Source organism: Chaetomium globosum, genomic scaffold (genome assembly GCF_000143365.1).
Source record: "Chaetomium globosum CBS 148.51 scaffold_6 genomic scaffold, whole genome shotgun sequence".
NCBI classification, from domain to species: domain Eukaryota; kingdom Fungi; phylum Ascomycota; class Sordariomycetes; order Sordariales; family Chaetomiaceae; genus Chaetomium; species Chaetomium globosum.
In genome coordinates this window covers 1,311,663-1,322,951 of record NT_165981.1, presented here as the reverse complement: position 1 = coordinate 1,322,951, position 11,289 = coordinate 1,311,663, and the positions used below count along the sequence as shown (strand labels likewise).

The window sequence follows — 11,289 nt, the reverse complement described above, 5'->3', positions numbered from 1 at the left end:
TGCAAAAGGATGCCTACGGATTGGTATCTTCACACTCTGTGGCCCGGATGCTCTCGTCTCGTAGCGTCGGATCTCGTTACGCGGGCTAACGGCATCAAGTTCATCAGGGTATCTAACGTAGATATTTGACTGTCATTCACAGCTCCCTACGGTACACAAGGTTCATATAGTGGTATGTACACAAGGACCCTTGGGCCATGATGCGGTACGTGAGTTTCGCCGAGTCTAGTGACATACACCGGTATCATTAAGGCTAGGTGTGACTATACCGTTGGCTTTCCCTATGGCGGGTACCTATGAATGCTGTTAGGAATCCGGCGGTTCTCAGCGGAACCGACCTGTACAGTTTTCAGGTGGGTATCACCGGTGGCGCGGAAAAAAAGTGACACCCAGCGCACCCGACTTAACGGCAAGGCCGCGGCGGGAGACAGCGCTAACTCGGTCCTGGGTATCGGAGGCCGCTCTTGCCGTGGGCCTTTTGGGGGCTTTGTTTATGTAAGGAGGTCGGGGATGGGTGATGGGGGAGGGGGGGGTTCAAGGGACGTACGATGTGCTTTGCGTTCTCCGTGTCTTCGGGCCTGAACGGGCGGATGAAAGCCATGTTGGCGGTTGGGGATTGATTGGGTTACCGTTTCTCGACTGGAAGTGCGTGAGTCACTATGGGTTGTTGGCGAAAGGAGAAAAGTCTGAATGCCTTCGTGGTGCTGGCAACGGTCCCGTCGTCAGTCTCCACCCAGGCAAAGGCAAACAACGTCATATACAAAAATACTCCGAACTTTGCTCGGCCTCAGTCACTTACACTCGCACTTGCACTCACACGTCTGTTGCCGGAAGGGGAAGTTACACGTTTGTGTCTTACTCTTGAACAAAAGCGGGCCGCCCCCGCCGCCCCTCATCGCCGTTGCCATGCCGTGCTGCTTTGGCAGAACTTCGGCTCACCTCGGTCACTCGGGCCGTCTGCCCCGGCCTTCGCACTGGGAACCCCTTTGGACAATGCCCCAAGACAAATTCAGGGATGAAGTCAACCCGCCTCCATGTTCAACCGAGCCTTACTAACGGAGACGGAAACCTGTGTTAAATCCGAGGCACAGTGGAGATAACAGCTTGTTAAAGTGATCTTGTTTCAGATTTATGCGCCTAGGGATAAATTCCGCCCTGAAATCCAAAACCGCGATGCCAGCAGCAGCCCAGCTACCAAGGCAGCTCCCCAAGTCCTCTCGCAAGCCCGTCTCCGTGCGTACTCCGTCCAGGCTACAGCAGCCCTCAGAATCGAAACTGGCGGGATATTATCTCCCCACTTTTGGAAGATATGCCAGAATAAAGCCAAGCGTGAAATAGCCTAAAATCCCATTACAAGAAAGAAGTAGTACAGAGAAAAACGAGAAAATAAGGAAGGACAGAAGAAACCTCCCCAATCCGCGCCAAGGAGTCCAGTGTGCAAAAGAGGTATCTCAATTTCATAACCCTCATATGGTATCGATGAACCGCGCCTGTCCTCACGCGCTGCGCCGGCCATCCTTTTTAGTCCGACCAAAATAAACCCGAGAAAGAGACAAAAGGAAAGCAAGGAAAAATAGAAATGGTCAAGTACCTATACCGGAAAAGTAGATGGCCATGATCAGATTGCCTGAAACGCCATTAGATCATCCCACCGGGGACAGCCATGCCGTTGTTGGCACTCTGATTCGCCCCGGAGCGGCCCGCCGACGGCCCGTTGGCCATCAACGGCGGGCTGTTTTCCCTCGACCTTCCAAAGAAAGGCTTGGAGCCGGGGCCCTGCATGTCCGGGTGTGCTTTCCGAAGTCGCCGCCGTTGGTCCGTCTTGTCACCGCCTTCATCCCCGCTGTCGAAGCTTGATGTGTTGTTATCTCCCTGTGTACCGTATGGTAGCGGAGGCGTCGCCATCTCGGTGTCTTCGTAGGGGGCTCGTGGACGAGAATCTTGTCTGCGGCGAGGGTTGATGGGGGGCAGTGGTGGCGCAGGGCCGGCTGTACGACTGTTCGACCGAGACCTTGTGCCTCTGCCCGGGATCATGGGAGGAGCTTGAGTCGGAGGTGGAGGGTATTGCGAGTGCGCTGCGTGCTGGGGCAGGGTTGTTGTCGGAACTCGGCTGGTTGACGTCACGAACGTCGGCTCCGAGATATCCCTCTTGTCGACAGGCCGCCTCATTGGGTGGGGCATGGCACCATTAGCAGGGCCTAAGGCTGGTGATTGCGAGGCCGACTGGAGCCGTGGGCGCGGACCAAACGAAGTGGGAGTCCCGACCGGAGATGCGGCGTAAGGGCTTGGCGAGGGCAGTCCCATGGGCGAGATGGGGGACGGCTGACCGGAATGGGGATCCAAACCCGGGCGTCCGGTGTGCAAGGCGAGGTTCGTGGCCGACCTAGACCGGTCGGGATGTGGTGGCCGATCGGGGTGTGGTGAGTGTGCGGGCGAAGGCGCTCCACGGCTAGGGTACGGATACGGCGGCATCACGGGCGAGTTTTTGATGTCGGTCCCGGGCAAGCCGGGGGAGCGCATCATCGGTCGCCCGGGATTCGGAGCTCCAAGCTGGTCATGTGGTACGTTGTTGGTATTGGTTCGCAAGCGAGGAGGCCGGCTGCCGGAACGACCAGCACTAGTTTCTGAACCACTCCTTGAACGCTCCCCCGAAGGCCTCATTCCATTTGGCGAGCTGTAGCTTTGGTCGTCGCTAGGGTGGTGTTGTCTATAAGTGACGGGAGGGGGCCTCCTCTCCCTGCTCGGTGTCCGCTGTCGGGGGACCCTGGCTGCCGAGTGCATGCCGCTACGCTGTTCCTGGGCTTCCTCCGGTGACTGTGACGTTTGCGAAGCCTGGTGTCGGGCAAGCGTTTCGAGCTCCTTCCGTTTCTGCAGGTCTCGCCTAGCTTGTCTAAAGGCTCGCAAGCCCGGGTGCGTATTGCTATCATCGTCCCTTGTCCTTGGTGTCCGATTCGTTGTTTGACTCGGCATCCGAAATCTTGTGACCCCGTGGTGGCATGTTGCCTCTCGAGACCTCTTCCTTCATCGTCTCCAAAGAGGGGAACTCCTTTTCCTCAAATGATTGTTTACCGGGCTGCGGTGAAGTGCTCATGGTCGCGGCTCCGAGCCCTAGTATTTTGAGACCCTTGGATTGCCCCGTTACCGCGTTACGTGAGCGGTCCATGAGTGAACCGCGACTCGACTTCGGCTTGAGGATTCCGAGACCGTTCGGAGCTTGTGTGGGCAAATCGGTTGGGACGAGCAGAGGAGACGTAGCCCTGCTGCTGTCCGACTCGACATACGACGTCAACTTCTCTCTCACACGGCGGCGAGCGTTGGCGAGTTGGTTAGCGAAGCCGTCCGTCTCGTCCTCCGTCGCCGTGCTGGTTCGGTCAAGCGTCCCAGAGTCTGATGTCTCGCGGTTGGGCTGACTCTCGCCCTCTGACGCTTCGGGAACCGCCGTCGGGCCGTTCCCAGAGTGTGAACCAAGCCAATCCTGATCCGAAGAAGGCCACGGGCTCAGCGCCGGGCCGGATTCACTCATGAGTGAAGGCGACTTCGCGTCAACGTTATAACGGAATCCTGCGCTGGTGGCATCGAACCCAGTCTCACCCAACGAAGATTCCACGCTTTCTGTGCGAAGATGTTGACGAACTAGACCACTCAGACCTGAGGCCGGGCCAAGCGTGGGAGAGTCTTGTGCGGGTGGCTTCTGGGATTTAATGACTGGCACCTCCGGTTTCAAAGTGGACGAGGATTCTGTGCTAGATTTGGCACCCATAGCGGGGGGGATGGGTAGCGCAGATTGCCTGAACGCCGGGTGGTCTTTATCAGAGGGACGCTCGATGTGAGACTCCACTGGCAGGGTGAGCCCTGGTGGGTTGAGCGCATTCGACTGCGAAGATTCCGTCTCGGCAACGGGGGTTGGAGGGAGAGCTGCATTCGGCGCCGGCGGGCGGCCCCCGATAGCGGGCAGTTTTGTGTCGTTGTCTCCAGAAACAGGGGTGTTCCTGCCGTTCGATTCCGCTTCCGCTCTATGCCGCTGGGTTGGGGTTTCTCGGCCCTGCTGAAGTTGGAGCTGTCGCTGGACGTACTGGGACTCGTCGTACGGTTGCGACGGCTTCTGGAATATGCCCCCCACATCCTTCGGGAGAATAGGCAAGCCGGGCTGCTCGCCAGTCTCGCTCACGGGTGGGCTCAACGGTGGTAAGCCGCCGAGATTGTCGTTCTTGGGGTCGGTTTGCGCCCTGGCACCGAGTTCCAACGCGCCAATCGGCCGGGAGCTGGCTGACGGGCTCAAGGACCTTAAGCTCGGGGCACTCGTTTTCGCCAGAATCGTCCGGATACCATCGGACTGGAACGCTTTGTTGTCCGCCGCCCTCGTGACGAACGGGCGCGGACGTGTCAGAGCCTCGATCCGTGACAATACTGATCCTGGTTGCTCGCCAGAGTCTTGATTGAACCCCTGTTCGTAGAGTCTGCGAGTTCGAGTAACGCTGCGCTCCGGAATGTTTGAAGTAACGCTTGAGGATGGCGCGCTCGGCGCCGGTTGCGAGTCCTTAGCGGCACCGGCCGCTTGCGAAGTGACGGACGTGGCTGCCGTGGAGTTCCGAGCCATGACAGAGTTGGATGAGGTGGTCGATGTCGTTTCGCGCTTGCGGCGGTAACTCATTGGGGGTGGGGACTCAGACCGAGTGTGCGGCTCTTCCTCGGCCTCATCTGATCGAGTCCCGTTCAGACCATCCAATGTTCGGTCCCTCTCCGTCTGCCTCCAACGCTGGAACGCCGACATGGCAACATCCTCCTCATAAACCGCTCGACCGCTCATTCCACCTCCAGAGGCCGCCGGTATCTTATAAATTTTTTGCCTCCCGCCAAAGAGCACGTTGCCTTCTGTTGGCCTGGAACGTGTGAGGACGCTCCCGCCATTCGCAGAATCCGGATCGTCAGAGGCCACCGAAGTTGTGCGAAGGAGATTGGGGCCCCTGACAGATTCGACCTCGGCAATGTCGGATAATCCAGCGCCGGCGCCAAAGCCAAAGTCGGCCAATTTTGACTGGCGTTTTGTAAAAAGAACACTGTCGTCACTAGCCTTGCCGATCTTGGTATTGGGGTCATCCTGCTCTCTCAACATGGAAAACCGCGCGGACAAGTTGTTCATCAATAAGCTCGTGCGGAAATCGTCATTGGTGGGGAGGGCGTTGGACAAGTCGATTTCCTTCTTCACTTCTTCTTGCTGCGACTTCTTGCCCTTGCGGAAAAAGGAGAGCGAGGATTGCTCCGAATCTTCGCTCGAGCGGCCGGCGGCAAGGTCGTCCTTCGCCCGCTTCTTCGTTCTAAACCGATTCATCTTGGCGGTAAAGTTGTGTCAAACTGCGGCATCGACTAATACCGGACTGAGCACAGTTGCCAAGGCGGGTTGTTCGGCAAATCGTCGTGTCGAGATCAAAGTTGTGACGATGTCATGGGTGAAGTGCCGGACGATACTGAACAATATTCACCTCGGCATCTGTGCCGAAAAAGAAAAGAGGGTTCCAAACAATTGGTCTGTGACAGCAGTCAGCACCCATCGGATATACATGCAGCGTCATGTGTTGGAAACGGCATTGAAGTCGTGTAACAGGGCAGCGAGGCTCAACGCCGCAACACGAGCTCTCGGCCGCGTTGGCGTGACGCAGCCTGAGCTCCTGCATGCGCGCTGCAAGCCCACGACATGATTTGTGATATCAACATGAAAGGGGACACCGAGAAATCTTCAGACGTGGTTTTGGGCTGACCACGAAAATAGGTCGAGTCAGGGAGACATACCAGGGGCGAATATCCAAGCTTCCCAGGAACTGGTATCCACTCTATCCCGTAAAGCAGAGGCCAGGAGTTCGTCTCAAAGATTCCCCAGAGACGCTCGGTGCATATGATCGCAGCGGCTTCGGATGCTGGTCTGAGACCGATACGGGGGCCCCGCCAACTGCCACACTGTGATGCTGCACGCTCCCGCGAATGCTTTCCTGCAAAGAAACCTGGGAGCTGGTGGCGGTAACGGGTCGCTTGTATATGGCGTTCCACCGATAGCCTGGCTCTGGGAATCGAGGACTCGAGGATAATATCGGCGTAGCGTTTTTTCGCGAGTTCAGGGAGTGCGTCGGGCGGACGTTGGCCGATTTCGTTGGTCGACTTGTAGAATTCGATTCGAGTCGAAAGCTGTGGTCACGGGTGGGTAAAACCGAAAACGTAAAACGAGTGTACGAAGTGAACGATAGGGAATGGCCAAAAGAACGACAAGGCCGGTTGGAGGGCGGAGTGTAAAATCGAGAAGTCGGCCGTGGGATGCGAATGGCATGAGATTTTGGGCCTGGGGAAGGAAATGGAGAGAGGGCGAGCCTTTCTCAGGCCAGGCGCGCACGCCCGCAAAAGAGTGGAGGCCGAGCTAGGATCAAAGGGGTTGCAGCGAATTCCTGACCATGGACCCCCCGGATTGGCCAATGCTTGTCCAATAACGGCAGTGGGGTGGTGTTTGGAATGGAGACCAAAACGCGGCACCTGGACAGGGGAAGGGGGAAGGGGGAAGGGGAAAAGAAGAAAAGTTGCGGAAACGGAGGAGAAGCCGAGTGGCCAGCAGCCTGTGTCGTTTTGGACGCAACTGCAGCTTCGAAATATGCTCACACGGTTTCCGAACTAGCGCATCGAATTCCTCCCGGCTTTCTTCATCGTTTCTAAGCATTGCTATCCTTCTCCTTTTGTTTTATTTTTTTGCTGCGTCGGCAGTCGTGAAAGTGCCAGCGTCAGATCAGACCTGCATCTGCAGGTCTGGCGGCACCAAGTTTCCCGCCCTGACATCGTGCATCCGGTACCTGCATTGCCCGCCTGTGCTCGCTTCCCCTTACGTCCTCGCTCCGGTTGGCGTTTGCTCAATGGGCCGAGTCTTGACGGGCTTCGGAATCGGGTCGGAGGGCACCGAGGCCCCCTTCCCGTCCCCACACGAAAGCAACGGGGGGTTTGGGCCATCTGAAAACGCGCCCCTATGATGTGTTCAAGTGTCACAGGCTGGATGGATGGAGGATTCGGCTCTGACGCATCCCCTTTAACTGCGCCGCCTGCATGGATGCTTCTTTCCCCGCCAGCCGCGGGGTTCTCCTTTTGATGTGGCGGGGAAGTCGACATCAAGCCAGCGCTTTGCGCGTTTGCCCCTGACATCTCATCCATTACTCCAAACAGACGACGGTTTTCACACGGTTGTATGGATGCACACTACGAACGCAGGCGACCGGTGGGCGGTTGCATCCGGTGGCCATGGCGCGAGAGGCCTGGACGAATAGTGCTTTTAATTTTCGGGTTGAGCTGCACATCCGATTGGGCCCTCGTGACAAGAGCGCTGTTTGAGCTTTGGGCTTCAAAAGTTGATGGAGCCCCTGACAGGCCAAAAGGAAGAGGACTTTCTCCCTGCGTCCACATATCTATAACTAATAAAAAAAAAAAAAAAAAAAAAGCATCATTCTCGCGCTGATTACGAATGCCATGTGCGACTGTGTGTGCAAGCAGGCTACTGGGCAAATCCCCCTCCTCGCAACTCTCGCTCGTGGGAACGGACCGCTATCCCGGTCGATATCCGCTGGCCCTGGCATTAGTCACACCCCTCATTCCCCTCCATGCACCCATGTCCCGGGCTCCTTCCCACCCACACGGGTCGATAATGGGTTCCGCGAGCCAATCAGGTAGCTGTTCCTGAGGCTTAACCGTTTGTAGACTAGCACCCGAGATGAGAGATCTGAACGAGACCACTGCGCAAAGCGTGGGTCCCCTCTTCACGCAGCAACACACAAATCCAGGTTTGATAATTGCAGGAAAAGCAAGAGAGACGAGTGAGTTCGGGTTTGTTACTGCTTGCCAGCGCATGGTAAGCGCCTTTGTTATTCTCTCCTGCGTTTGGAGATGACATCGGTTGGACTCAGTTTTGACAGCTTGGCCTTGTTTTGGGCCACTGCAGGTCCCGCATCGAAGGCATCACTCTCCCTAGCTCAGCTGAACAAGGAAGTACTCCGCACCGCAAGTATTCGAGTACCACAAAGCCAAGAAAACCCGCAAACCATTCATTGTCATGCGCAATCGGAGATGCTAGGTTGGACTTTCCCTCAGGGCTGAAGCCTGGCGATGGATCCTCGCCTCGTGGCAATATCCTGGGCAATTTCCGTCTCTTTGGTAATTAGCGGGATGGCTGGCGGGGCAGATAGCAACGGGAAAAGACGAACAAGGGATGGATCATCACCTCTTCGCGGTCTGGATGTTGATGGCCTGCGAAAATTTGTTGAAGTTGGGCGGCCGGTTGCTGATCACGGAGACAAGGGCGCCGGGCCGTTGTTCGAGAAGTTCATCCGGTGCAACCTCATCCCACCGTTTGCTGCCGCGGACGCTCCGTTGCACTTACGGTGCTGGCCGAAACATCCGAACGGAAGGACAAGAGGAACGTGAGAAGGGAATGCAAGGGAGTCGATTTGTGTCGAACCAAAAACACTTTCGCGTTCGATTCGACTCACAGATGCAGATCAACACCGGTGGGCGTCTCGTTTTTCTCTCTCTCAATAACAACAAAAACGCGCGATTCGTGGCCGCTTGTCTCACCGAGTCTCGAGTGAAAAGGGGACTTTTGGGGTTTGGCGCAACCCGGATTTGGCAGCTCGGCTGGAAAGATGAGACGCGAAAAGCAAGCCGCCCACACAAGCCCAGCATTTTCCTCTCCTGGATGAGGCGCACGGCACGATCATCATCCCGCACAATATTCTCCGATCGTTTCAACGCTTTCCGGCTTTTCATTGATTGGCAATTCGAAGGTGGTGGAACAGATTTCTCTCGGCGAAATTTTGGTGCTCAGGACAGTGCTTGCCCAGCTAAATCGAGCCCGGACCGACGAGTCAGGCAGGCCGACACGGGAGCAACCGCTGTGGCTCAAAAATATGGTTTGCATAACACAGCATCCACAAGTTCGTCCTAAGTCTGTATTTGTGAGAGCGAGTCGGGATGAACATCTGGGGTCAGGGGAACAGCGATGCCTCTTGTTGCCTCGTCTCAGAAATGGCGGGGGAGCAAAGTTGGGGCCAACCACACCACGTCAACTTGGGTATTCGTATGTCATGCTAACCCCCATGCACCCCCAACAATTCCCAATCCCGGCAAAGAGCCAAACAGGCGGTAATAGGCCCACGACGCATCCAGGCTGTCGGGTTCCCGCGACCGGGAAACCAACAACATCCCATCTAATAGCGAGCGGAAATATTATTATTTAATACTCTGACCGGGAATCGCCACTGCTCTGCCGACTGACTCGGCACAGGCAAGTAAAACATAAGAAAAAAAACACATCCAAACCGCCATGGAGCTTCTCAAAAGCGCCTTGGATCTGTTGCCCCGGAAGTTCCGGCGTTTCTCTAGCCCAGGTTCAGAGCAGGCAGTTCTCAGCACCAAGAAAGCTACGGCTGCCACACTTCTTTGTGCCGCATGCTCACTGCAAACGGGCTCTGGAGTATCAGAGCTTCCGTATTATGGCCGGAGTCCTCCGGTTTACCCGTCTCGTAAGGTTTTATCCCAAACATCAAGGCCCGATGAATGTCCATGCGCCGGCACGCTAACGCGGCTCCGAACACCGAAGCAACCGGCAATGGCTCCACAAATGGCCGGTGGTCTCTCGCTTACGGCCATGCACGGGATATAGTGTCGCGCATGACAGTCGAGGAGAAAGTAAACATCACCCGGGGCTGGCCCGGCCCCTGCGTAGGCAACACGGGCGAGGTGCCGCGGTTGGGCATCCCCTCTCTCTGCTTCGCCGATGGGCCCTCGGGCATCCGCGGACAAGAGTTCGTGTCGGCCTTCCCTGCCGGCATTCATCTGGCAGCCACCTTCGACAGAGATCTCATGTACCGCTACGGCCAGGCACTTGGAAACGAGTACCACGGAAAGGGCATCCATGTCGCCCTGGGTCCCGTCGCTGGTCCGCTCGGCCGCGTCGCCAAGGGCGGCCGGAACTGGGAGGGTCTAAGTAACGACCCCTATTTGGCTGGCGCCGGCATGGGTGCCATCACCCGAGGTATCCAGGAGGCCGGCGTCATTGCCACGCCCAAACACTGGTTGCTGAATGAGCAGGAGTTCCGCCGCAGGTGGGGCCCCATGGGCGATGCCATCAGTGCCAACGTCGACGATCGGACTCTGCACGAATTATACGTCTTCCCCTTTATGGACGCGTTGCGTGAGGGGGCCGGCGCTGTCATGTGCAGCTACCAGCGGGCCAACCACTCGTACGCGTGTCAGAACTCGAAGCTGCTGAACGGGATACTCAAAACGGAGCTCGGCTTTGAGGGCTTTGTTGTTAGTGACTGGGATGGCCAGATGTCTGGCGTAGCCTCGGCCAATGCCGGCCTGGACCTTGTCATGCCCGGGGCCGGTTTCTGGGGTGATCATCTGGTGGAAGCTGTGAACAATGGGTCTGTGACTGAGGAGCGTATCAGCGACATGGTCACGCGCATCCTGGCGCCGTGGTACTATCTCGGCCAAGAGAATGCCTACCCGCCGCCGGCCATCTATGACAACCTACAAAAGCACTTCCCTGTTGATGTCCGTGGAGACCACGCTAACCTGATCGAAGAGATTGGTGCGGCTGGCACAGTCCTCGTGAAGAACGTCAACAACACCCTGCCGTTCAAGAAACCCAAGTTCCTCTGCATCTACGGCTACGACGCCACCGTCAAAGCCGGCCCCTGGCAAAACCGCGACCGGTACAGCGGCGCCTACGACGAGAATTTTGGCTGGAACACCTTCAATGGCACGCTCGTCACCGCGGGCGGCTCGGGGGGAAACACGCCGCCGTACGTCATCTCTCCCTTCCAAGCTCTGCAGGATCGCATCACCAAGGACAGGGGCATCCTACGCTGGGATTTTTACTCGAGACAACCCCACGACCTTACGTCAACACCCGACTCCATGTTTGGTGTTCGTCAACGCCTACGCCTCAGAGAGCTTCGATCGGCCCAGCCTGACGGATGAGTTCAGCGACAGGCTGGTGCTGAATGTCGCCTCGTGTGTGCGACACTATCGTGTTGTCCACTCTGCCGGTAGACCCTCCCTCCCTTTCCACCCACCTTCAAACCCTTTTAAACCCTTTTAACGCCTTTATTCTCCCCAGGAATACGAACCATCTCGGCATGGATATCGCACCCTAACGTAACAGCACCCTCTTCGCCGGTCTCTCGGCGAGATCTGACACGCACTCACTCATCTCTACGCACACTACCAGCGTCGCTCCGTACACATCCCGCTCGAGACGACTCC

At 57.0% G+C, this 11,289-nt stretch overlaps 2 protein-coding genes across 2 annotated transcripts in view; one reads left to right on the top strand and one right to left on the bottom strand.

Moving 5' to 3' along the window:
• Nucleotides 1-1,638: 1,638 nt before the first annotated feature.
• CHGG_08766 (uncharacterized protein) lies at nucleotides 1,639-5,329 on the bottom strand (the record flags this gene model as incomplete). Its single annotated transcript, XM_001226692.1, has 2 exons — nucleotides 1,639-2,938; nucleotides 3,045-5,329. The coding sequence occupies 2 exons, from the start codon at nucleotides 5,327-5,329 to the stop codon at nucleotides 1,639-1,641; spliced, it is 3,585 nt and encodes a 1,194-aa protein (XP_001226693.1).
• A 4,011-nt stretch (nucleotides 5,330-9,340) lies between these two features.
• The window catches only part of CHGG_08765 (uncharacterized protein), a gene marked incomplete at both ends in the record, with an annotated part of 7,951 nt that continues 6,002 nt past the window's right edge, over nucleotides 9,341-11,289 (top strand). The window contains 2 exons of the mRNA XM_001226691.1: nucleotides 9,341-9,539; nucleotides 9,617-10,826. Of these exons, the coding sequence (XP_001226692.1) occupies nucleotides 9,341-9,539; nucleotides 9,617-10,826 (1,409 nt within the window). The remainder of the gene's footprint in view (nucleotides 9,540-9,616; nucleotides 10,827-11,289) is intronic.